Source organism: Colossoma macropomum, unplaced genomic scaffold (assembly GCF_904425465.1).
Source record: "Colossoma macropomum unplaced genomic scaffold, Colossoma_macropomum, whole genome shotgun sequence".
In the NCBI taxonomy this organism is placed as follows: Eukaryota; Metazoa; Chordata; class Actinopteri; order Characiformes; family Serrasalmidae; genus Colossoma; species Colossoma macropomum.
Genome location: NW_023494799.1, coordinates 25303536 through 25330082, shown reverse-complemented (window position 1 = coordinate 25330082; position 26547 = coordinate 25303536). Strand labels below are relative to the sequence as shown.

At 37.5% G+C, this 26547-nt stretch overlaps 2 protein-coding genes across 4 annotated transcripts in view; both read right to left on the bottom strand.

The window, feature by feature from the left end:
• Positions 1-999: 999 nt before the first annotated feature.
• On the bottom strand, positions 1000-5184 carry rhcga (Rh family, C glycoprotein a). Its single transcript, XM_036586335.1, has 11 exons — positions 4930-5184; positions 4543-4735; positions 4041-4191; positions 3787-3934; positions 3535-3701; positions 3279-3416; positions 3058-3194; positions 2846-2964; positions 2471-2544; positions 2246-2325; positions 1000-1395 (listed from the first exon to the last, which is right to left on the bottom strand). Exons 1-11 carry the CDS (start codon positions 5153-5155, stop codon positions 1362-1364), a joined length of 1467 nt encoding a protein of 488 aa, XP_036442228.1. The 5' UTR covers positions 5156-5184; the 3' UTR covers positions 1000-1361.
• A 19386-nt stretch (positions 5185-24570) lies between these two features.
• Positions 24571-26547, bottom strand: part of fes (FES proto-oncogene, tyrosine kinase) — a 45992-nt gene continuing 44015 nt past the window's right edge. For all 3 annotated transcript variants that reach the window (XM_036586229.1, XM_036586232.1, XM_036586230.1), the window contains exon 19: positions 24571-24978. In XM_036586229.1, the coding sequence (XP_036442122.1) occupies positions 24845-24978 (134 nt within the window). In that variant the 3' untranslated portion in view covers positions 24571-24844. The remainder of the gene's footprint in view (positions 24979-26547) is intronic.

Below are 26547 nucleotides of genomic sequence, written 5' to 3'. Positions count from 1 at the left end.
CATATTAGCTTACCATGCCAGTAACTAATGATCATTTAACTGCTTCTGAACCTTTTTAATATAGTTACTCATTCTAAATTAAACCTATTCTCATTTATATTTGGCTTTTTAATTATATGCTATTTTAATAGGTACATACATAATAAAATTTTAAATATAGTACGCCCTTTATGCGGCAGTATTTTGGAAAGTATTGAGGCAGAACGTTGAGTATGTTATTGTTTTAACTCAACATCACATGACTTTTCCAGTAGAATTGTTTAAATTAGTGGGGCTTAAGAAGAGCTTAAGTTTAAGACCACCCACACACACACACACATTTATGACTAATTTGAGCCACTTCTCTTTGCAAATATGAACCATCAAGTTAGAAAGGTTGGATCTGTCCCAACATTTTTTAAATGTTTTGCTGGCATAAAACTCAAAATGGGCATAAGATTTTCAGAAAACAATAAACTGTATCAGTTTCAATTTTTAACATGTTGTCTTTTTCAATTAAATATGGGTTTAAATGATTTGCACATCAATGCATTCTGTTTGTATTTACGTTTTGAACAGCATCCCAAGTTTATTGGAAATGGGGTTGTAGAAAACCCAGTTACACTAACACAGATTAAATATTTTTGTAGAAACCATGTGTAGTGAGGGTCTAGGATTCAATAGAAATGGCAATAAATTACTAGAATAAAATACTAGAACCACTATAATAATACAAGAATAAACGCTCTTCAAAGCCATCAAAGCATTTACTTGATGTCAGCGGATAAATACAACAATAACTCACATAATACATTAAATACAACTTTTCACATTGTTAAAACTGAAAACAGAATCTTGTGCGCAACGTTTTAAAAAAAGACTGTGCTAAGCACAACAATTTACACAATACTAACATGATGCAGAATACATTTCTTATGTAGAGAAGGTCAGAAACAGAAGTAAAACCATTTCATTCTGGAGAGCAGACCCAAAGTTCACTTTAGTCCATATGCCCACTCATCCTGAAATAAATCTTTGAAAATTGTTCTAAAATCAGTTGTAACAGTAACACTATTTCAAATAATTTTCAAGGTCATTTTGCTATATTGACATCTCTTAAAATCTACCATTATAAATGTTTGTTACATATTTACAAATATTTTAGCCATAGGTCAATGAAAGTACTGTTTCTGACAGTTTGGGTATTAAATTATATAAACATAATGTAATCAAACAAAGTGCTACAAAGTGCTCCCCTAGCATGCACTGGCTGTGACCAGCTGCCTGGACAACATCCTAGAGCTCCATGTGGGTTTCTCACAGCAGGTGTCATCTGGTTCATAGTTGTGTAATTGTGGAAATCATGTGATAATAGCAGCCTATTAGCTCTGATTTACAGAGAAGTTGGATTCAGACCTAAGAACAAATTAAATAAAAAAAGTGTATAAGAAAATGTCACAAAAATCGTAAAAAATCATCTGTCATCTGAAAAACTGAGCTAGACAGTTTGTGTCTATGACAAAGTACTAAAATTCCAAATATCGCTTTGCTGTTTGTGAAACATAAAATAAAAAAAGCTAATACTTCTCAAACATCAGCTAAAAATCACAGTGATAATGTCAGGTTTAATATATTATGTCACATTATGTTACTTTGACATATACAGTCGTGTGTAAAAGTTTGAACACCCCTGGTCAAATCACGTTTTGTTGATCCTCCACAGTGAACACACTTAAATATGGCAATTTTCTTCAAATTCTTAGTACACAATTTTATCTTATTAGAAAAAAACCTAAAACTTAAATTATAAGGTGTCCTAACTTTTGCACAGCCTGCTTTTTTTTCAAGCAACTGCACATTAAAATATGCAGAAGTGGGTTCTCTGAAAAGGATGCGTTAACTTATTCACTTAAGCCTTGGGTTCACTACACGACTTTTAAAGTCTTAACAGATTATAAAAAGACTGAGCATCTCAAACTGTACGACTGGATTTGCAGATTTTTTGGCTGACTGAATTATTGGGGATCACACACTACACGATTAGCAATCAGACACTACTCAAATCAGCTCAAATCAAACATATTTGATAAACTTCGACAGACTGCAGACTAGAGCCAACTAGCATGGATTTGGCCAGACTGAGAGGCTAAAATCGGGATAAAAGTCATGTAGTGTAACCCCAGCTTTAAATGATCAACAAAATATGTAATTTTACCAAGGGTGCATAAACCTTTTAAAATAGCTGAACACAATGTTTATTACTTACACACATGCATCAGGGTCCTTGGTGTCCATGTGGCTTTTATATTCCAAAATTGGAGGGATGCTTTCTTCATCTTCAGGCAACTGCACAAAAACCATAAGATTTGATGTGATGAGTTTCTGAGCAACTGATGTGTGTCTGTGGCGTTCTATGGTTATATGATTATATATATATTATACATAACGTCCAAAAGAGTTATCTAGCAGTAAACACTTTATTCTTACTCACCTCCCAGTACACTTCATCATCAAAGCAGTTGTCATCTGCTGGGTCTCCCCAGAGTGGCAGCCTCAAAATTACACCTACAAGTAATGAAGTAGATTACAACATTTTACAATTGTTTATTGAAACAAGCTGAGATCCAAATGCTAAAGAAACTTGCCAACTGACTAAAGTGAAATGAGATTTCCTGGTGCTAATTTGCTAATCTGTAACAGCGAGAGCTAGTGATTGATCATTAAAGATGACACTTCCCATTTATTCTGTGCCTTGCTTTTGTGAAATTAGACTTTTATTCAGTAAAAAAAAAAACAATTTTGGCAGTTTCCTGGCTAGCAATACACACAAAGCTTAACTGATTACTGTCCCTGAAGGATTACATACCCACTATTGCTCCACCAACAATTCCAAAGACGAGAGCCACAGCAATCCCTGCAGCCTGATAGCCTCCCTGTGTACCTGGTGTCCTTTTTGTACCCACCAATTCAAACACCTGCTTCAACCTGAGAAAGGAAAGAATTATATTGACGTTGTTTGCATATTCTAAACAGTAAGTAGGAACTTTGAAATTCATGAGATGCCTCAAGCGCACTCACCCTTCACTTCCGTAGATAGACTCGCTTGCAGCGGCAGCCGTGATGGCACCTACAACGCCTCCAAGCAAGCCTGGCATAGCATGCAGATTGTGGATTCCGCAAGTGTCCTGGATCTTCAGACGCTTCTCCATAAAAGGCTGGTGGAGAAATCAGCACTTTAGCACTAGAAAGGAAGCCATCCACATTTAATAGAACAGTCAGTTCATTTTTGCAGCACTTACAGACAACACAAGGTAGCCAAAGGTAGACAGGATCCCACAGCAGAAGCCAACGATCAGAGAGCCGTAGGGTGTGATCATGAACTCAGACGCTGTTCCCAAGGCAACGCCTCCAGCCAGGGTGGCATTCTGGATATGAACCTAGAGCACAAAGAACAGATGCATTACAAACTGTACCTTTTCGAGATCTGGCAGAAGAATGACAATCATCTTTGTGCAACAGTTAATGTCCATTGGTCTATAAAGCATTGAAAATTACCATGTCCAGCTTGCCCTTCTTGGCAGAGAGGCTCGAGATAGCATAGCTTGTCAGGACACTGGCGGCCAAGGCCAGGTAGGTGTTGATGGCTGCTCGGTGTTGCCCATCTCCATGATTTGCAATGGCGGAGTTGAAACTGGGCCAGAACATCCAAAGGAAGAGAGTTCCTGGAAGGAGAATAGCTTCGATGTTTAGGAAGTGGGTCTACTCTTTAACCAAGAAATTCAACAGGTCAAAAGGCCTCAGACTCACCGATCATGGCAAAGACATCAGAGTGGTAGACGGAGCCATGCAGACGTTTGCTCTGGTGCAGATTTGGTCGATAGAGAATCCATGATATTGTCAGACCAAAATATCCTCCAAAAGTGTGGATGGTCATAGAGCCACCAGCATCTTTGGCCTGTAGCAAGATTACAATCTGATCAATCTGACTTTTCATAACCAATACGATCTTTATTGTACATATCAGTGCAGTTATAATAATCCAAATGGTCAATGGCACCTACATGGAGGAGCTCGAGGATGATGTACTCTTCCACTGCAAACAAGGTGACTCCAAATAGGGTCATCACCATCAACTGTACAGGACTGGTTTTCCCAAGACAAGCTCCAAAGGCGATTAAGCAACTAGCCACGCAGAAGTCAGCATTGATGATACTGGAGGAAGATGAGGGATACAACACATAAGGCTTTTTGTTTTGCAATGTGAGAGAAAATGAGTTTTCAAATCTTGCTAGTCCGCTGGATCAGATATCCTTCCACTTCCACATGTGACCAGCTGGAGTCATAGAAGATACATTTCCCTTGCTTGAGGACGCTTGGCTTAGAATATTTCTTTAATTATCCTTTAGCATGGCTCTAACACTCAGGATATAAACATATTTCACCACATTACCATCTCAGTTTGGCAGATTACAACGATAAACAGCTAGTAACAGAAACTATACAGGAAATATAATGAACCTAGGGATTTGAAACAGCACAGAACTTTGAGGTTTTTGAACTTACTTCTCCACTCCAATTTTGATGGTTCCATCAGTTGGGTCCAGTGAGTGGAACCAGCCTTGCATCAGCAGTGCCCACTGAATCCCAAAGGCAGCGATCAGGAAGTTGAAGCCCACTCCACCGAAGGTGTAGCGCTTCAGGAATGTCATGAGGAAACCAAAACCCACGAAGATCATTACATGAACATCCTGGAAGCCTGCTCGACAAATAAGAGAAAACATGTAAAGACAAAGACTAGACGAGAGCATTCAAAGCTACACTTTTTTGGGGGATTTGGAGACCTTGCTGGTGGAAATGCGAAATGACATACAAGATGTAGAAGAATTTTGTAACGTCGGTCATGCTTTGGACCCCCAACATGTGGATGAAAAAAAGTTAACATATACTCACTCGGATATCTGTAGTAGAAGTCATTCTCGCTGTCACTTGTAATGTTATGCTCCTTCTTGTAGTCTGACCAGTGAGCATCCGACTCTTCATTGTAGCGCACAAAGACTCCGAACAGGATGATCATGGCAATTTGCCACACGAAGCAGACGGCGGGCAGACTGATCCGGACATCAGTGTTCTTGGGATGGCACCAGAAGTTTTTGCAGCAAACTTGGCAGTTCCCCATCGTGGCTGTCTCTTAGTACCAGAGTGGACCTTCTGTCAGGACCTTGTGTAGACAGATGCTGACTGCAGCCACATTTATAGCTAAACCTTCGGAGGTGTGTCACATCTGGGCACCTGTTTGGCTGCTTTAGGTGCACCTCTGACACATGACTCAGTAAAAAAAAAAAGTCTTGTGGGATGCACAAGACACATTTTTAGATCCATATCTGGAATGTACTGAAGTACTCAGAAAAGTGCAATTTCCTTGAATTCAGTGGAAAAAAATACAAGAATAATGTTTTTACTAATTTCATTAAGTATTTCCAACATATAAAAACATATTAAAAACATATGTTGTTGATGAATTTGACATGCTTTTTAATGTAATAAAAGCATTCGGTAATGTTTTCATTGAAAACAGTAGTACTTTAGGATGTAGGAAATTATATTTGTACTTTAAAGATATTTGTTTATAAAGAAGGCTTTTTGTATTTTTTATTATATTTTATTGTTATATTGTGCAGTTTATGACGTTGTTAAAGGACATTATTTTGACATTTTTAACACCAGTTTGCAGAATAAGTCATGCCCTTAAACTTTATCATCTAGACAGTTTTTTTTATTTATTGCCTATGAATTTATTGCCTATGATTGTAGACGACATTTTTCTGGGACCTTTATTGACCTCAACTCCACAGATGCAGTATGTTTCCTGAATCAGTCCATGGAGGAGCATCAGTGGCTATGCATAGGTATAATTACAAATCTTACAAATCAGCCATATGAGTGTTCAGCTCTATCCAACTCATCTCAAAGAGGTTCAGTGGAGCTCAATCACTCCAACTCATCCCAAAAATATACAATGGAGTTTCATAAATCCAACTCATCCCATAGATGTTTATTGGAGCTTTATCACTCCAACTGATCCCAAAGATGTTCAGTAGAGCTTAATCACTCCAACTCAACCCAGATATGTTCAGTGGAGCTCAATCACTCTAACTCATCCCAAGTGTGTTCAATAAGGTTTTGTCAATCCAACTCATCCCAGGGGTGTTCAGTGAAGCATTATCACTCCAACTCATCCCAAAGATATTCAATGGAGCTTCACCATTCCAACTCATTTCAAAGATATTCAATGGAGCTTTACCATTCCAATTCATCCCAAAGATTTTCAATGGAGCTTTATCATTCCAACTCATCCAAAGGTGTTCAACAAAGCTCCAAATCATCCCAGGGGTGTTCAGTGGAGCATTATCACTTCAACTCTTCCTAAAGATGTTCAGTGGAGCATTATCACTCCAGCTCTTTCTAAAGGTGTTCAATAGAGCCTAATCACTCCAACTCATCCCAAAACTTTTCAAAGGAGCTTAATCACTCCAACTCCTGCCAAAGGTGTTCAGTGGAGCTCAATCAATCCAACTCATCCCAAAAATATTCAATGGAGCTTTACCATTCCAACTCATCCCAAAGTTTCATCAATCCAACTTATCCCATAGGTGTTCCTTTGAGATTTATCACTCATCCTGAAGGTGTTCATCTTATGGAGTTTCATCACCCCAAAGAACATGTTTCCTCTGCTGACGGTTAGCATTGCACGTAATGACCTTAGGCTTATGTTCAGTTGCTCCCAGGCATCATGTTCTTCTGCTAATCCTTTTCTTTGGAGTTAATATGTGTACGTGCACAACTGGACATCTGTGTCAGCAGTGGGTGTGCCTTAAACAGACAAATGCACTAAATAGAAGGGTTTCATTATTGTTGGATATATAGTGTACACATCCCACCATGCAAATCGAGGAACCTGATCACCATACATTAAATATCAAATGTCATGCTATGCCTGTGAATAAGCTAGCCTGATCAGTGTAAATCCAACTGCCTGTCCAGACCCATGACCATTCTTCATGTCATGCTAAACTTTCTCAATCCAGCAACTTGAAGAAGTGCATTTGTCCACACGTTGCAGCCCAGTGACTGGTCACATTCCAGATCCTTATCACAGCATTCAGACAAATATGAACTCCTCAGATGGTATTACGTAAATGGCTATTGTTTCACAGTGAAACAGTGTTTCTTATTTGATGATATTTACTTGTTTAACAATGTTTTAAGTTTATGAAAACCTGTTACATAGTTGTTACATTGTAGTTACTAAATAATAACAAAAGAAATAAATTTTCATATTAATAATTGAATTGTAAGCATGCAATTTAAGTTTGCTTTAATTAGTAAGCATATTTTGGTTGATTGTGACAGGAAAAAGCAAACATGTTTGTTTTAGTGATCATTATTATTTTTAAAAACACAACAATGACTCCATTTGCACCTTTGAAGTCTGAAATTCCCATTTATACTCCTGCCACCCCTCTTTCAACTAATTATCTCTGCTGTTTAAAGTATGTGTCCATGTGTTTTTGCATGTGCTCTAAGTCATATGACGAGCCCGCCCATTGCAAAATGAAGCCCTGTTTGTGTGATTGACATGAGGTGTGCCATTGTCAGTGATAAAAGAGGTATCAGTGTGACAATCTTTGCAGGTTCCCCTCTGCGAGTATAGCTGGAAAGCATGTGACACTCAACAAGGAACCACAGATTGTTATCAGAGCAGCATTCCAGCAGTCGCTGCAGTCACATGGTCACATGTGTCCTTTGAATGCATGTTGCATTCCAGCAGACAGAAAGAGATCTGTTGATTCTCTGTACAGTCAATACAGAATACAACACAGAAGCCAAGACACTGGATTAATCACATCACACTTTCTCCTAGACAGCTCTCGATTTCCTATGTTATGGTGATTGCTCATTATTTTCTCTCAGTCAGCCAGTTTTCCTGGCAGTAGCTCTTTCCATGTTGTCAACCAATCAGAGAGAGCAAAAGCCAACACACCTCCTCGTATGGTATGGAACCTGTAATCAAATCCTTTCAACGCCATACGGTGCTAGTCGAGTACAGTTATGTAGATGCGCAGGTTCACCATAGGACGATCCCCTCTTCTTCAGTGGCATTCAGAGCTAGAATCTGAACTTAACTGTCAAGGCACGCTCTGTGCTTCATTGTTCACATGATTTAGCAAGGGAAACACCTCCAATTTTTCAAAATGTCTGTATAATTCAAATGTTGTAAACAAAGTCATTCAGAGTGGTTTGATGTGAAATCGTTCTTTATAGAGAACCTTAGATTTCTTTACAATGGTGATGGTAGGAACCAGGGATCATGATGTGTACAATGCAACTGCAGCCATTTTATTTGCTATAAGAAACATTCAGTAAACGTACATATGCTTTCTGAGTTTTTATATGTGAAGCTGATAATAATTATAAAATACATATTACGGCAAAAAAGGTATTTTAAGCCAAAAAAACTTATACATAATACAATGTATATGGTATTATGGCAAATCAGGCAAATATACAAGCAAAGCACAAGCAAACCCATGTGGACGAAAAATATATGTGCATGTAATTTGCACACATTAAAAATATATGTGCTATACATATGATGTACTAATACGTAAATATGTATTCTGAATGCATGAAATAGTTCAACACAACCAATAACCCCTCAGGATCCATTCTAGAGTTTAATAAAGAACCGAGTTCCTGCATGAACATGGCTGTAAGCCAGCTCCTGTTGGCTCCGAGCACTCATCAGTGGGGTGCCTTCAAAAGTCTAACAGAAATGATTTAAGTCATTTCTTTTGTGTGTTACATAAAATTATTACTGTTATCATAATTATCTTTATCCGCTTACTCCAGATAGGGTCATGGTAGCAGTTGGGAGAGCAGAGAATCCCAAACAACTCTGTCCCCCCACAACTTCCTCCAGCTCATTCCGGGGGACCCTGAGCCACTCCCAGGCAAACTTGGAGACATAATCCCTACAACAAGTCCCAGGATGACCCCGGGGTCTCGTCCCAGTAGGCTGTGCCTGGTAAACCCCCACCAGGAGGCGTCCAGGGGGCATCCTGCTCAGATCCTGATCAAAAACCTAAACAGGAAGAGAACGCTCATGCATGTGGTCTGAGGAGAGGCGAGGAAAAAACACACAGCACATATTTTAGTGAAGTCTCAGCGTCTAATAAGATAGCACTTTCATGAGTACAGCTAAGAATATGAAGTCTTGGAATCATGCCTGCAGTTTGCTGGAAGTATGACTGGAACTGGATGCTCCTCCTTATCTGTACTACACATACAGTAATGCAAACTCGCCATGTAAGTCTTTTACTTGGTGCCTCTTTTCCTTTCGTGGAAATTACACTGAAATCTGAATTTTGGCATTTACAGTTTTTGAAACTGAGTGGTTATTTAGGATAGAGTAAAAATATAACATTGCAAGATTAATTTAACTGTTTCAATAAATTATTACTAATTCCAACACAAATTAAAACATGTATCTATTGTATAGTCTATAGAATCATTTAGTACTAAATGTTTTTGGTAGCCTGCTTAAAAGTAGATAAAAATAGAAAATACTCAAAAATGCATGCAAACCCCCTCATAAACTGCAAATATATTTCAACATTATAAACATCTATTCTGACATTTAGAAGGAAAAACACTTGTTTTCTACAGACAGAGGAAAAATATACTAATTGTGTATCATTTTTCTGCTCACAACCATTGCCATCTATTAAAAACATGCAGCGTTCTTGCCGTGCAGCATCTGCTGATAGTGCTAACCTCAACAGTAGCATTTTTATGGGGATTATAAGCTGATATCTACGTTTACTGTGCTGCTTTTACTGTGTTACCTTTCCTGTTCTAGTTGCTTTTCCTCATTGCATTGTTCAGTCACACCACTCCTTTAACCAATCAAGAAAAACACATTTAGGAGATTGTACTGTCTCTTCAGCTAGAGATACCTATACAGTGGCCTCAAAGAAGATTATGACCCCAACCTGATCCAAATTTACACAAAAAGTGTAAAAAATACCTTGCATGCACATTTTTCTTTGATTCATATATTAACCCTCATCCAGTCAACTTGAACTTAAGAGTAGACCCAAACTGCAACTGCTTGCAAGAAATAAATTTAGCTTGACAGCAAAACATTATTATATATAATGCCTTAAGAAAAAATGCATGGAAAACTTTGGGACGGGGCGACAGATGCAGAATCGGAGACCAATATCCTGATAAAAATGCTTGTAATGTGTGCAAAAGTTTGAACTCTAAATTACAAACTAACAAAATTACAAAATTAGAAAAGTGCATTTCCTGAGAAAAATGGATGCAGTTGTGCAGCTTAAGTAGTTGCTAGGTGGTTGTCAAGGTGTGGCTAAATTGTTTCAATGGTATTCTAGGTGGTTGCGTAGTGTTGATAAGTGGTTGCTATGGTATCCTAGGTGATTGCTAGGGTGTTGCTAGGTGGATGCTATGATATCCCAGATGGTTGATTGCTATGGTGTTGCTATTCAGTTGCTATGGTATCCCAGGTGGTTGCTAGGGTGTTGCTAGGTGGTTGCTATGGTATTATCAGTGGTTGCTAGGATGTTGCTAGGCAGTTACTGCAATGCTATACTATGTGGTTAGTAGGGTGTTGCTAATACACTTCTGTCATCTTAATATAAGCCGAGTGCACAGACTTTTGCACACCATTCATTCCTATGGGGGAAAAAAAAGTCATTTAATGATGGTCCATTGGATCATAAACCTGTATCCAAGCACACCATTCCCAATCAGACCAAACATTCTGGAGTTGGAACAGTGTAGATATCTCCAATGCTGACAGGCAAAAATGGCAGAAAAATAAGAAAAAAGAATAATACACCATCAGATAACAGTAATATAGTTTTGCAATGCACAGCCACTAATTACATATTTGTTGATTTTCTAAGAAAGAAAGTAACACATCCTCTACAGAGAACATATGGCATTTTTTTGGTTTTTTGTGCACGTGGTAAATTTTATGTTGTTTCCCCCAGTGTGTTAAATTCAGCAAATAAACAGTAATTGTGCCTTCAATGTGCACAAGTGTGTTCTCTGTAGAGGAAGTGTCACAAAGTATGTCATCTGACCGGGTTGCCCAAACAGTTGCATTTGACTGTATGACCGCTGGCAATTCAGCTGTAAAAACTATCCCAATAATCCTACAGACGAAAGTTGCACTTCTCTGCCTGATCAGTGTGGCTATATGTGGCTGTGTGGTGACTGTAATCATAGTAGCATAAATGAGCCATGGCAAGTCACTATAGCACAAATAGGACTTTGATTCAAAGTACGATCACGTTATGGATAGAATTCATTCAGCCAGGAATGACTCCGGTCACCGCAATGAAGATGAAGTTAGTAGCCTCCTCGCCAGCTTCTCATTCAAGTTTTCCATTCCACCTTAAATTGTGCAGCAGTTCAGCAGTTAGCTGGCAGCTGTACTGGCCCTGGAATGTAACTGCTGCTCCATTTAAGGTGGAACGGAATATTCAAATAAGAAGCTGGTGAACAGGAAGCCAACTTCAGTCTTTGTCTTGATTTTGGTATCAGACCACATTGCTTCTGTAATGTGAACATTTCATCATGACACATTTATTGCTAAATAAGAGTGACGTACCTCTCTCACTGTGAAATTTAAGCTCACATTTCTGTATATATTGTAGTTGGCTGCAGGCAAAAAAGGTACATGAGTGCGATCAGGCTACCGTTTTATAGAATTTTAAAGATTATGAACACAGTCAAACTGTGCTGCCATCCACGAACAATTATAAGTTTCACACAGGTTTTGTATAGCAGCATATTAACATTCAGAGCTCATCAAAAAGGGCACTATTAATTTTGAGTCAAAGTGCACACCAGTCAAATTGTACCCACCTATGCATGCCAGTGTGCTGCATTGTGAGGAAATCTTTGCCTTATAATACCTACATTAATGGCGCCCTGTGTGAGGGACCATCTTTAACCAATAGTACCCAGTATGCAAATAGCGTAAACTTGCTTATTGATTACTGTTGTACTGTTGCCAGGCCTCTCAGAGTGAACATGTAAACGTTTTCATGTGTAAACCTTACAGTGGGGCTTGAAAATTTATGAACCCTTTAGAATTTTCTAAAGGGTTCACAATAAATTTAACTTAAAACTTCATCAGATTTTCATAAGAATTCAACAAGTAAGAGAAAAAAATTAGACTTGGTCAATTATTTATTGAAAAAATTATCCAATATTACAATTTTTGGGAAAAATTGTAATTTGGAAAAGGAGTGGAAAAAGTATGTGAACCTTAGCTTTTAGTATCTGGTGTGACCCCCTTGTGCAGCAATAACTGCAAGTAAAGGTTTCTGGCAATTGTTGATTAGTCCTGCACATCAGCTTGGTGGAATTTTAGTCCATTCCTCCATACAGAACAGCTTCAACTCTTATGTTGGTGCGTTTCCTCCCATAAACTGCTTCAGGTCCTTCCACAGCATTTCTATAGGATTAAGGTCAGCACTTTGACTTGGCCCTTCCAAAACATTAACTTTATTCTTCTTTAACCATTCTTTGGTAGAACGACTTGTGTGCTTAGGGTCGTTGTCTTGATGCATGACCCACGTTCTATTGAGTTTCAGCTCACAGACAGATGTCCTGACATTTTCCTTTAGTATTTGCTGGTATAATTCAGAGTTCATTGTTCCATCAATGACGGCAAGCTGTCCTGGCCCAGATGCAGAAAAACAAGCCCAAACCATGATACTACCACCACCATGTTTCACAGATGGGATAAGGTTTTTGTGCTGGAATGCAGTGTTTTCCTTACTCCAAACATAATGCTTCTCATTTAAACCAAAAAGATCTATTTTGGTCTCATCTGTCCACAAAACATTGTTCCAGTAGCCTTCTGGCTTGTTTATGTGATCTTTAGCAAACTGCAGATGGGCAGCAATGTTCTTTTTGGAGAGCAGCGGCTGACTCCTTGCAACCCTGCCATGCAGACCACTGTTGTTCTGTGTCCTCCTAACGGTGGACTCAGGAACATTAACATTAGCCACTGTGAGAAAGGCTTTTAGTTGCCTAGAAGTAACCCTGGATTCCTTTGTGACCTCGTAAATAATTACACGCCTTGCTCTTGGTGTGATCTTTGTTGGTGGACTACTCCTGGGGAGCGTAACAGTGTTCTGGAATTTCTTCCATTTGTACACAATCGATCTGAGTGTGGATTGGTGGAGTCCAAACTCTTTAGAGATGGTTTGTAACCTTTTCCAGTCTGATGAGCATCAGCAACTCTTCTTCTGAGGTCCTCAGAAATCTCCTTTGTTTGTGCCATGATACACTGTGAAGAGCAGACTGTGATAGATCCTTGTTCTTTAAATAAAACAGGGTGGTCCATCACACCTGATTGCCATCCCATTGACCGAAAACACCTGACTCTAATTTCATCTTCAAATTATATGCTAATCCTAAAGGTTCACATACTTTTGCCACTCACAGATATGTAATACTGGATCATTTTCCTCAATATATAAACAACCAAGTCTAATATTTTTGTCTCATTTAATTTGGTTCTTTATCTACTTTTCGGACTTGTATGAAAATCTGATGAAGTTTTAGGTCAAATATGTTCAGAAATATAGAAAATTCTAAAGGGTTCACAAACTTCCAGCACCACTGTAAGGACTGATGTCTTCTGAGCCCAAGAGGAACCTATTGCATGTAATTAAACATCTTAAAAGCAGGTTTTTTAGTTGTTCACTCAAATCATCAACCGACAATGTGGTCTCACTACAGTTCAAAAGTTGAAAAAACTTGAAAGAACATAAGGGATTAATGTGACTTTTAGATTAAAATCTGACAGAATAATCAATCATGGTCATGATCTGCATGATAGCTTTTACAATTTGTACTTGGAGTAGGGCCAAAACGCTGATAAAAGATGGGTGGCAGGTCAGCGGGCCTGGAATGCACACTTGTGGAGAGCCGTGTCACAAATCTAGAGGTGAGGCTGAGATGGCATAAAGGAATGGGAGATTATCTTGCCGTTTCTGACAGGTGACAGGCAGCAGCAGCGGCGATGAGGATGATCAGCTGATGCCATGGCGATGCGATTATGACAGGACTGTCATTCATGTGCTTCAGCATGTGATGCCTTTTGTCCTGCATGTCAGTCCCATTACAGTGATGCAACTTAAGAGCATGTGGGGAATACTTTTTATTATATTTTATGATAGCTGCACCTACTTCTGCAACTGAATAAAGTTATTCCAACAGCGAGAAAGTTATGCATAACAAGGATGGTTATAATATATAACCATGTTATATATGTGGCTATATATAGCACAAGGATGTATGCCATCTTGCAGGACTTAGACAACACTCTGTTGTCTCACATTACAGTACATATAATGATAACAAGACTGTCCTAATCAGTGGTGTAGTCGGGCATATATGCACATATGCACCTTGTTTTACTAAACTCTTTTGCATACATGATAGGTTTACGCATTTAACCCAAGTTGAATTAGTAGTCTAAATTCTCAAAGAAAACAAATATTCAACATTAAATTAATGAGACTTTATCTAAATGTCTGGCATTGACCATGTGAGAAAACATGACTAATTTTATACAATACAGTATACAATCCACCTGTATACAATCCAGTTTCCAAAAAAGTAGGGACACTGTGCAAAATGTAAATAAAAACAGGATGCAATGATGTGCAAATTACTTAAACCCTATATTTAAGTGAAAATAGTGCAAAGACAACATAAATGTTGAAACTGAGAAATTATTATTTTTTTTAATATATGCCCATTTTGAATTTGATGCCAACACATTTCATTTCAAAAAAAGCTGGGACAGGAGCATGTTTACCACTGTGTTGCATCACTTCTTTATTTAACAACACTCTATAAGTATTTGGGAACTGGAGCAGTTTTGAAAGTGAAATGTTTTTTGTTTTCATAATGTGCCAAATGTTTTCAATGGATGACAGGTCTGGCCTGCAGGTGGGCCAGTTTAGTACCTAGACTCTTTTACTATTTTAATTCAAAATGGCTGTATATTTAAAAAAAAAACAATAAAATTTCTCAGTATTTGACATGTTGTCTTTGTACCATTTTCAATAAAATACAGGGTTTAAATGATTTGCACACCATTGTATTCTGTTTTTATTTACATTTTGCACAGCGTCCCAGCTTTTTTTGGAAATGGGGTTGTACCTGTAATCGATGCTACATTATGTAGAAACTTTGCTTTATAATACCTACATAGGTAATGATGTCCCATGTGAGGAACCCTGCAATACTAAATAGGAAAGCAGCACAACCTTAGTTTACAATTATTATTATTATTTACAAAGAAATTTGTTGTATTTATTTATTTAGTAACAATTGAAGAGTTTCATTTTAAAATGCTGTATATCCAGGTAACAATTTTGCATATAACAAGTTGTAAGAAAGAATAACATCTGACGTGTAATAGAAAACACCATTCATTTTTTCTAATAGGGGATATTTTTCATAATATAGCGCTGATATTCATTCTAAGTGGAAAGGCCACTCCCAACAACGTATATCCTGGGAAAAAAAAACAGAAAAATGTTATATAATGTGGTATATAAAATCTACAGACAGAAGCTGCATTACTTCAGTGACTCACTGTAAGAGAATGCAGCCCTCATAAGACCGACAGGTGACTGAAGTCACTCAACATGTCAAACTGGCATGGTGATTTTTTTCATACTATGATTGTCAAGCTGCCAAAACAATTGGACACTTATTAGCCACTGCCTAGAGCAAGAGTGGGGAACTGAGGGGCAGGGTCCAGCATAGTTTGTTGATTTTCCTGCTCTAGCACACTGACCAAACCTGACAATTAACCTATGAGTGGAATCAGGTGAGTTTCAGCAGGAAACTCACCAAAGTGTGCAGGAATCTGGCCCTCCAGGACTGGTGTCCCCCACCCCTTAGGGACCCTAAGCCTTGCACTTACACACGTGGACAAAATTGTTGGTACCCTTCCGTTAAAGAAAGAAAAATCCACAATGGTCACTGAAATAACTTGAAACTGACAAAAGTAATAATAAATAAAAAATTACTGAAAATCAACTAATGAAAATCAGACATGCTTTTGAATTGTGGTTCAACAGAATCATTTTAAAAAACAAACTAATGAAACTGCATATTGATAAGCCAAAAAGCTTCTGGGAGAATGTCCTTTGGACAGATGAGACAAAGCTGGAGCTTTCTGGCTAGTCACATCAGCTCTATATTCACAGACGCAAAAATGAAGCATATAAAGAAAAGAACACTGTACCTACTGTGAAACATAGCGGAAGCTCAGTTATGTTTTGGGGCTGCTTTGCTGCATCTGGCACAGGGTGTTTTGAATCTGTGTAGGGTACAATGAAATCTCAAGACTACCAAGGCATTCTGGAGCGAAATGCAATGGACTATTCTGAAGTGGCCTTCTATGAGCCCTGATCTAAATCCTATTGAACATCTGTGTAAGGAGATGAATCATGCAGTCTGGAGAAGGTACCCTTCAAACCTGAGACAGCTGGAGCAGTTTGCTCACAAGGAGTGGGCCAAAATATCTGTGGACAGATGCAGAAGTCTCATTGAGAGTTGCAGAAATCGCTTGATTGCAGTGATTGCCTCAAAATGTTGTGCAACAAAATATTAAGTTAAGGGTATCATCAATTTTGTCCAGACCAGTTTCATTAGTTTGTTTTTTAAAATGATTCTGTTGATCCACAATTCAAAAGCAATGTCTGATTTTCATTAGTTGATTTTCAGTAATTTTTTATTTATTATTACTTTTGTCAGTTTCAAGTTATTTCCGTGACCATTGTGGGTTTTTCTTTCTTTAATGGAAGGGTGCCAACAATTTTGTCCACATGTGTAGGTGACAAATTGAAAGGTGAGTCCTTTCAAGGCTCTACAGTGACTGACACTGACAGACACATTCATAAACATATAAAGACATGCATCTGGTGGCTATTTGTAATCATGGTACTACAGGGATGTCCACAGTGTGCAAACACACCCAGGCCCTGGAGGTAGAGGAGGGACTTGGTCTGGCAAGACAAGTACTTTCATTTTTTTCTGAAATGACATTGATACTGACTCATCATCTCACCTGATTCCAGTAAAATTGACCTGTATGTCTGTCTCCGCCCACCAATTCTGCATTCTTTGTATGTTTTTGTAAGCTTTACAAAACACTGGCCAAAATCCCCCTGCAGCACATAATTTGGCATTTTTATCACAATACATACATGTAGAGTGCATTCTTAATTAGAAATTAATTTTCTGTGTGTGTGGAAGAAGACAATGTTGAGAGGTTTTACTGATAGCTAAGCAAAATGTTGACAGGTTTCAGAAGCTGCTAGCTAGCTAAGCTAACATAGTGGCCTACACTACTAGCTACTGTAGTTGGATGAAGTTACTCAAAGGCCAATGTGTCAAAGTCAGGCCCATGACACAGTCCTATTCAGCCTGCAAAATTATTATTAGCCCGTTTCACCCTGAGCTGCACTACTGTCCCCAGCATGCGCTGCAACATAGTGTGCGTTCTGACCTCCTTCCCTCAACAACAATCTATGGGCCAGCAGTTACACAAAAAGAAAAAATGCCTGGTGTCTAGTTCAACCTAAAACATACCTGAATACATATTCAGCGCCTATTTTGCTGTTGCAGTTTTGGCATACTTGGAATAAACATGGCAAAATGTTCAGTACAAATGAAATAAAAACACAGCTGGCCCACAGATTTGAGAGTTTTTAATATGGCCCTTTTATTAGTTTGTGTTTGACACCCCTGTTCTAAGGCATTTATCAATTTTGCCATACTGACATTACAACACAAACACAACAGCGTGTTGCCTCAAATGGTACCATGACAGTCAAAAACCCTAAAAACCTTTATTGCAGTACAAAAAAAGTAAACCTGATCTATCCCCACAAATTTTGTTCTTTGTCCACAATTTCTTTTTATTTGTTGAGTTAGTAACACTTTATTTGGAGTGGTCCTTTGTAGATGATTAATAAGCTCTTAACAGATTATCAGTAACACATCAACAACATATCAGTGAAGTCACAGCAGTGAAGCATCTGAATACAGTGAAGTAAATATCTTGTAGATGTTCTGTTGATACATTACTTACAATAAGTAGATGTGTTGTTAATATGTTACTTCCATTACCCAAAATCTAACCTTACCAACCTTATCTAAAACCTAACCCTCACCCTGGCCCTAATCCTGACCCTTACCTTAACCTCAACCCAAAACCTAGTACTAACCCTCACCCTGGCCCTAATCCTAACATTAACCTTAACCTCAACCCAAAACCTAATCCGTATATGTTTTGACATGTTACTGAGAGTCTGTTGAGTGTTTGTTTCATCTAAAAAGGACCACTCAAAATAAAGTGTCACCGCTGAGTTTAACATTTAGGAAAAACTAAAAAAAAAAGTATGCTTAATAAATGTGCCATAACTTTTGCACAGGGCACATTATATATTATTATATGTTAATTTCAGCAACTAAAGCATAATTGTGCTATCAGATGTGCAGTAGTGCATTCTCTGTGGAGGATGATCACTTATATTCAACAAAAGATGTTATTTCTCCAGGGTGCCCAAACATTTGCAAAAGACTGTAAGTGCTATAAGTTTAACGGTGTTTCTTCACATCATTAGCGCCTCAAAAGTGTAAATGAGACCTATAAAAAAGTTATTTAACCACCTTTAACCATTGGTTTGATGTCTTAGTAATAAATTCTTACTAAACTGTGTATAGAACCTTTTTGAAAATAGTGCTAAATAGGACCAAAAAGGGTCCTGCTATTGTTACGATGTCAAGGTTGTAACAATAGAAGAACGCTCTTTGGTGCTATATAGAACAATTTTCTATATAGAACTACATAAGACACATTCTCTACCAATCTGAAGAACTATTTCACCATGCACCATTTAAGCAAGCAAACTGTCAGAATAAAACCTTGTATCTCCATTTTTGTCATTTTTCAGTTTTTTTTACATAACTTGAAAATGTCTGTTGCTCTTTACATTATGTGTAAATATTATGATGAATGGACCAAAAGAAATGGTCCAAAATGACTTGGAAAAAGTCTGGCTCCATTGACTTACATTAAAAGTAAAGTACGTTTTTTCCTTCTCCTGTAAAGTTCTCATTTTGGAGATATTAGGTTTTGTGCCAACAGTAGTGAAATGGTTCTTTGAGTGTTAATGGTTTTATATAGAACCATTGTCCTTACTGAAGAACATTTGAAAAAAGTGTGTGACCCACCGTTTGGGTTAAAAAAAGTAGCCCAACTTTTTATTTTTTACAGAGTAGCTAAAAATAATGCGCTTGTGGGCATAGCATGGACACATCACTTCCACAGTGAAAACTGGAATGACTGAATGAATCTAATTAAAGAAATTCACCATTAACACTGGTGTGAAGGCCCACAGCACTGCGTGCTGACACTTCACGCTTGCCTAACCAGGTGCAAATTTAGCCACAGAATCACACATAGGAAACCAGGGGAATGAAAAACATGTGGCCCAAAAAACAAATCAAATTTGCAATGCATGTCTTCAATGTGGATTTTGAAGATGATAAATGAGTGCACATTTTCTGGGGTAAGTCACACCCTGTGACTATTTGAAATGACTCACTCTTATTGAAAAATAAACAGCTGTAAAAGAGCAGCTTATTGTTTGAACTTATTGTTGATGGTAATTTAAGCTCACTGTCAGTACTTAAACAGCCCATAGGATACAGTAGCAATTCCAAGGCCTGTTGATCAACTGTTACAGTAAAGCTGTGGTGGCTGTGTGAGTCATGGGGTGCTGAGTGATATGAAGGTGTGTTAGCTTTTCCTAGGAGTTCGGACTTCCTGTATGTCTGCATTTTGTCCAGAACACACAGTGTGTTACTGCAGAGCGCTGATGCAAGTTTCCCATTATTACATCTTTATTACGAAAGCCAAAATCTGTGACTAAACTTGACACGTTGTTGCTGTCAAATGTCCAAAATGAAAACTAATCGTGTCTCTAGAATAGTAACTTGGTAAAAGAAGGAAAATATACTCTAAACTACTGTCAAAAGTTTGAACATGTCTAACTGAACATGATTTTTTTAGAAACTTAACAACAGTTTTATGTAAAGGCTTATGCTTAAATGCAAAAGAAATTTGTTACATACAGAGTCAGATGCAAAAGTTTGGGCACTCCTGGTCAAATTACATTTTGTTGATTTTCTAAGTAAAAATAAGTTATCACATCCTCTACAGAGAACATACCACTGCACATTTTAATGCACTATTACTCTTTAATAAATTTGCTAAATAAAAAAAATAATAATAATGAAATATATAAAGTTAAAGCACATTTCAAAGTTTGTTTTATTGTTTTCCAAAAATTATAAAACAATAAATAAATAATTCTTTGAATTTTTTGAAAAAGGCCAGCCAGGGTGTTGCTTGGCCTATATTATCCCAGGTGGTTGCTAAGGTGTACTAGGCTGTTGCTATGGTATCCCAGGTGGTTTCTTGGCTGTTGATATGGTATCCCAGGTGGTTTCTTGGCTGTTGGTATGGTATCCCAGGTATTTGCTATGGTGTTACTAGGCTGTTGGTATGGTATCCCAGGTGTTTGCGATGGTGTTACTAGGCTGTTGGTATGGTATCCCAGGTGGTTTCTTGGTGATTGCTATGGTATCCTAGGTGGTTGGTAAGGTGTTACTAGGCCACTGCTGTGCTATCCTAGGTGGTTGCTAAATGTTGCTAGCATACTTGTATAATGGCAACGATGACTTGTATGAAGTGCCCAAAACATTTGACAACAGAGTGTATACTGACTGTGGTGGAATAAGAGATAGAGGCTGTATGAAAGCTGTACAAATACTGTACACTGAATCAGTTAAAACAGCACAAGCAGCCTATTCAGCTCTATGATCATTTCATTGTCCTAGTCTGAAAGCTGTCTGAAGAGTAGGATTGTAAAGTTTTGAGCATAGAAAACATTTCTTATTCTTATTATTCTACTTTCTATTCTATGTCAAGCCAATTTAACCCCTTAAAGACCAATGTTTTATTAAACACTTCTATAACCTAAGAATAGGTCAACTAGCATTAGAGTCACTGTAGTCACTGAACAGTAAGTCTTAGTATGTAATAAGCCTGGGATTTTATTGGGGGTAATTGGAAGAGAATGTGTAACTTCTGGTTTCATAGCAAACTACATGCACAGCTCCCATTCTGCACCCTACAGTGTAAAGTAAAAAGTACCTTGGAAAGCACAATATTAATTGTTATTATCTCATACAGAGACTTTAATTCCATCCTGTTTTATGTTTGTTTTTATTCAATTATCCATTTATTTGTCTTCTTATATGGATTTTTTTTACTTTGCATTGATTTATTATTTGTTTCTTTTGCTACCATGAAACACAATCAAATGCATGCTGCACAGAGAGTATGAATGGTGATTTATAAAACCTATTATCATCTTTTGTTATTTCTCAAAAAGAGAGACGAGGCATGAATGTAATGTGAAGATTGAGTAGATATGAACGTAGATTTAGTCACATGAAAGTGACATTCAAATGTGCTTTCTGTTTTTTTCTCTCCACACAGGGCAGCTTCCTTGGAAATAGTGGCAGCACCTGCCTCTGTCATTTACTACACCTCATGCAGAAAATCACATGACATACCACAAGCACTTTCATCTAAAATACTAAGACATGCAGGCCTGTAAGTCAGAAGTGTCTAAGCAGTTCATCTAATCAGGGAATTCAGCTTCTTTGAGGTCACATATTGCTGACAAAGGTGTTCAATTTTGCACCCAGTTTGTATAATTTCCATAGAAAAGCACTGACAAATAGAATGAGATGCTGGTGAAACCATACAGGAGCTATGTCCAATGCCACCATCTGCTAGAGGGGCCCCCCAGGAGTGGGCTGTAGAGCAGTGGAATTGCGTTATCAGGAGCTTTGGGATGAGTTGGAGTGATCCAGAACTAATAGTTCAACATCAGTACTTGACCTCACTAATGCTCTTGTGGCTAAATACAATCAAATCTGCACAGCAATGTTCCAACATCTACTGTAAAGTCTTCCCAGAGGCTGTTACTGCAGCAAAGAGGGACAAACTCCCTATTAATACCCTTCATTTCAGAAGAAACGTTGGATGAGCAGGTGTCTACCAACTTTTGGACAGTGTAGCAGAGTCTGTATTAGCATCATTTGTTCAGTACTAGGCAGGAGAGCCAGTGAAGAAGGCCAACGTTAAGGTGTTAAAGAACTTGCACTTGTTATTAACATTCAGAGCAGATCGCCCTCTAGTGGTCATTAGGTACACATGCCTCAGTTCACTAAAGGTCAAACAGCGGCCTCCTTACAGTGGCGGAAGGCCTCTGCATGAGCCGAGCCGCATACCAAAGACTCCTGACATTCACAGACCTACTCGACAAGAATGGTGGGGCGAGTACAGACACGAGAACTATACTGAAATGCAAATGCATGCGGTGCTTGCGCATTATCCTACGTCATCACCTCATTCCACTTTAGGACCGCTAGTCAAGCCGCAGGCAAGACTTTAGGGCAAAAGTTAACAGTAAGTAATTGCATACTAAACATACTGCATACAGAGGCTGTAGTTCAATCAGTATGTATTACCATGAGACGTGTCACATGACAATTGTGTTTGTTATATCAGTTTATGCAAATATAAGGTGAAGGCTAAGAATTGATTTTAAATTCCTGTAAAATTCTGTCATTTAACTTTTCCTGGTACTGCATAGCATTCTGTCACATTGCAGGGTTAACAACAGGCCTCACCATACGTGGCACACAACTAATCTTAAGAGGTTTGTGTACAGGTCCTACAGTTTACAACAGTGGTCACCAACCCTGGTCCTGAAGATCTGTCTACCTGCTCCAGCTAACAAATTTCTTCAGAAGTCCTTAATTGGCTGTTTCAGGTGCATTAGTTTTAGGTTAAGGGGGGTTTTTAGTTTTAGGTTAGATTAAGTTAGATGCAGGTTGGTACAGCTCTCCAGAAGACTTGTGTATGTTCACTGATGGTTTTGGCTAGTAAATAAAATGTGTTCTAGATTATAACTCCTGGTTTCTATCAGCACCACTGTAAAGATGTCGGCAAGTTTCTCTACAATGAACCATTTCACATCAAACCACTCGGAATGACTTTGTTTACAACAACTTAATTATGCAGGAAAATTAGAAAAAATGTTAAAATTGCCCATTAAAGGACCCTTATCCTACACTGTTCTTGTATTTTAGTATATCTAGTATACATAAATGAGTTCTGTTCTGCTAAACTGCTGTAGGTTAAATAGGTATGTGTGTGTGTGTGTGTGTGTGTGTGTGTGTGGGTGTGTATATATATATATATATATATATATATATATATATATATATATATATATATATATATATATGCGAGGGTTATGTGACATCACAAAAACAGAAGTTAAAATAGTCTGCTTTTGCAGCTTTGTTTCCATATATTGATTATATGACATGGCAGTGAGCAGTATTTTTTGAAACTTTAACAATGTTTACATGCTCCATCAAACTCTTATTTCAAAAAGTGCACAAAAAAAATGATTATACAAAATTTGTATAAAAATTCATCAAAATATCAAAATCATGTATTTTAATTTTTTTTTCTTCATCACTGGTGCACAGCAGCTGCTGCTTACATCGTGCAAACATTTCATGGTGAACAGACTAATAAAAATGCTCCAAAATTACTTTGTAAAATTTTGTAACATTAACGTATATTAAAAGTATATTAACTGCAATGTATATTAAATATCCTCACTGTCCAAAGAAAAACAAGTATCTCCAAAGTAGTAACTTTACAGGAGAAGGATTTCTTTGGATAGTGACGATATATTAAATGTATATTAAATGCATACATAATGTATATAATGTATATTAAAAACAGTGACAAAAGGAAGAACCCATCACTCCAAAAGAAGAAGCATATTACATGTTGCTTTGTGTTAGTACGCACTGCTTTCCCAAAGGCTAAGACCAAGAACACCCCATAATGAAGTCTACTGGACCTCATTTAAAGTCACACAGAGCATGCAAGATGAAAACAACAACTACAGGCCAGACTGGATACAAGAACATCTGATATTAATGTATGCTTTGTCATGTTTTGTAGAGAAAACAAACAGAACAACTTTGGTTGCGTTCCAAACAGAATCAAGCTAAGCTGCAAAAAGCTGCTGGCTGTGATTCCGTATTCCAATTTGCAATGAACTGAGTGCTTTATTTTGCTTACTTTGTGTCATACGAGACCAACACACTTCAAACTCATTTCATTTGCTGAATCACTGTGAATGAGGACTGACTCCAATCTTCAGGCCTTGTGAAACAGGCCTGCACGTCATTTGTCTTCACTTATCTCACACTATACTGCACAGCTGTGAGTTACAGTGATATGAAGCTGATGGAAATGACAGCCTAAGTAATAAAGCCTTGTACAGATTCCACTGAGTCACTCATTTGACTTTATTTACAGTAAGACAATATCATAACACACCGTGATCATAAGTTAAGAACCCTTATGGGTTTAAGAGTTCAATTTAAATACATTATAAAAGTTAAAGCATCTATTATGAAATATTGGGGAAGCAAAATATATAACACAAGTACTCCCAGATCAGACGCTCTGCTCATGTAGACAGCTTACATCTTGAAGGCACAGTCAGATTCTGTGTTTTTGCTTGTGAAAAAGCACAGCTGTCATTGTGAATGTGCATCATTGGCAGAGAGACTGCAGCTCTGCCCTGATTTTCTGGAATGAAGGACGGTGTCTGGGGTCATACTGCCAACAGCGGCACATGAGAGCATAGATCTCATCTGGACAGCCAGTGGGAGCCGGCATACGATAGCCTAGAGATAAAAATAAGAAGTATTAGCAATCATTCAGCATTAACACAGTGTTCCTATTTCACATAAACACAATAACATGTGGGTGAAACTGTAAAAGATAATTAAATTTTTTTCCCTATTATCTATAAATAACACGTGAAGACAGCTACACAGGGGTTCAAGTTTGAGATCACAGTTTTTAATTAAATTTAAAAAATGCTGAAATGAATCCATTAAGATGCTACGACTCCACAGCTTCAAGCTGTGGGTTTCAACTAATTAGAAGAAATGAAGACGTGTTAGATGTGTCCAGACTAATGAACAGACCTGTTGATGATTCCTTAATGAAGTTCTAATAAAATTAACATCCAAAAACGCTTCATATTAGAAATGTGATGATCAAATCCCAGGTAGATCATGTATCAATAAATTACTATAAATAAATAATTACAGCATACTATTTAACATTTACATGTTCCCAAAACTTGAGATACTGAATGAAAACATCTTAAAATACATTCAGGTGTTTAGCTTATAGTTTTTCAACCTACATTGTTTATGTTATTATTGGCTGAAACAACAGCGATTATTAATATAAACCCAGTGATTCCAAACTTTTGAACACTAGTGTATTACGAGCTGAAAGTGGAGAGTCACAGCACACTTTAGCTTTTAGTTTTCCACTGTGTTAAATTTTTATTTTAATGTAAAAATAAAGAAAAATAAATAAAGCCTGGTATACTGTTTTAACTGAGTATTTTTAAAAAATAAATCTGAATCATGAAGAAATGCATCAAATCATGGTGAAATTTGAGATTTGATGTGCACCGAATGCCATCATAAAGGTTTTTGACTATTTTTAAGTGTAAAAAAAATTAATAAAAAACAAAATAAATAAAATAAAAATAATAAAGCCTCATGTGTTGTTTTTATTGTGTACTTTTAAAAGCAATTCAGAAGTACTAAAATCCAAATCAAACCAAATCACTGTACATTTTGGAATTTAAGAATGCACTGAATTCCAAAATAAAAGTTTCTATTTTAAAAGGCAAAAATAAGAAAATGTACAGCCTGATGTACTGTTTTGTTTGTTTTTCTAAATAATTTTGAATGTAAATGATATAATCAAACTGAATCAGGTAAAATTTGATATTTGATGATGCATTAATGCCAAATTAAAACAGACCAGCTTTTTTAAATGCAAACATAAGTAAGAAAAATACATAAATAAATAAATAAGATAGATAATTGTGGCCAAAATTAAGAAACAGTGGGCAGAATAATAGACACATGTTTATCGTGTGTACACTGCGTTTAGAACTAACAAGCATGATTCATTTCAAAAAACAGTCAGGTGTTGTCTTACCATAATGGGAACACTTTTCCCATGCTATTGTGGCGACCATGGTGGTCTGCCCTGACACTACCTGATCTAGGTTATTAGGTCATTTGATGTTGTTGGGTCTCTGTGTAACACCAGCTTATTTAAACTTGGTGCATTTAAGACCTTATTTCACAGAGTGATATTAGCAAGCCTCAGCCCCTGAAACAGCAGGTCGTCAGCAGGTGGGACGACCATGGTCATCACAG

What these genes read in the sequence shown, in the direction of transcription:
- rhcga (XM_036586335.1), bottom strand. Translation starts at nt 5,155, where the DNA reads ATGGGGAACTGCCAAGTTTGCTGCAAAAACTTCTGGTGCCATCCCAAG. An exon ending in TCATCCTCGAGCTCCTCCAT is followed by an intron (nt 3,935 to 4,040) that starts GTAGGTGCCATT and finishes ATCTTGCTACAG; the next exon opens with GCCAAAGATGCTGGTGGCTC. An exon ending in TGATGTCTTTGCCATGATCG is followed by an intron (nt 3,702 to 3,786) that starts GTGAGTCTGAGG and finishes TTCTCCTTCCAG; the next exon opens with GAACTCTCTTCCTTTGGATG.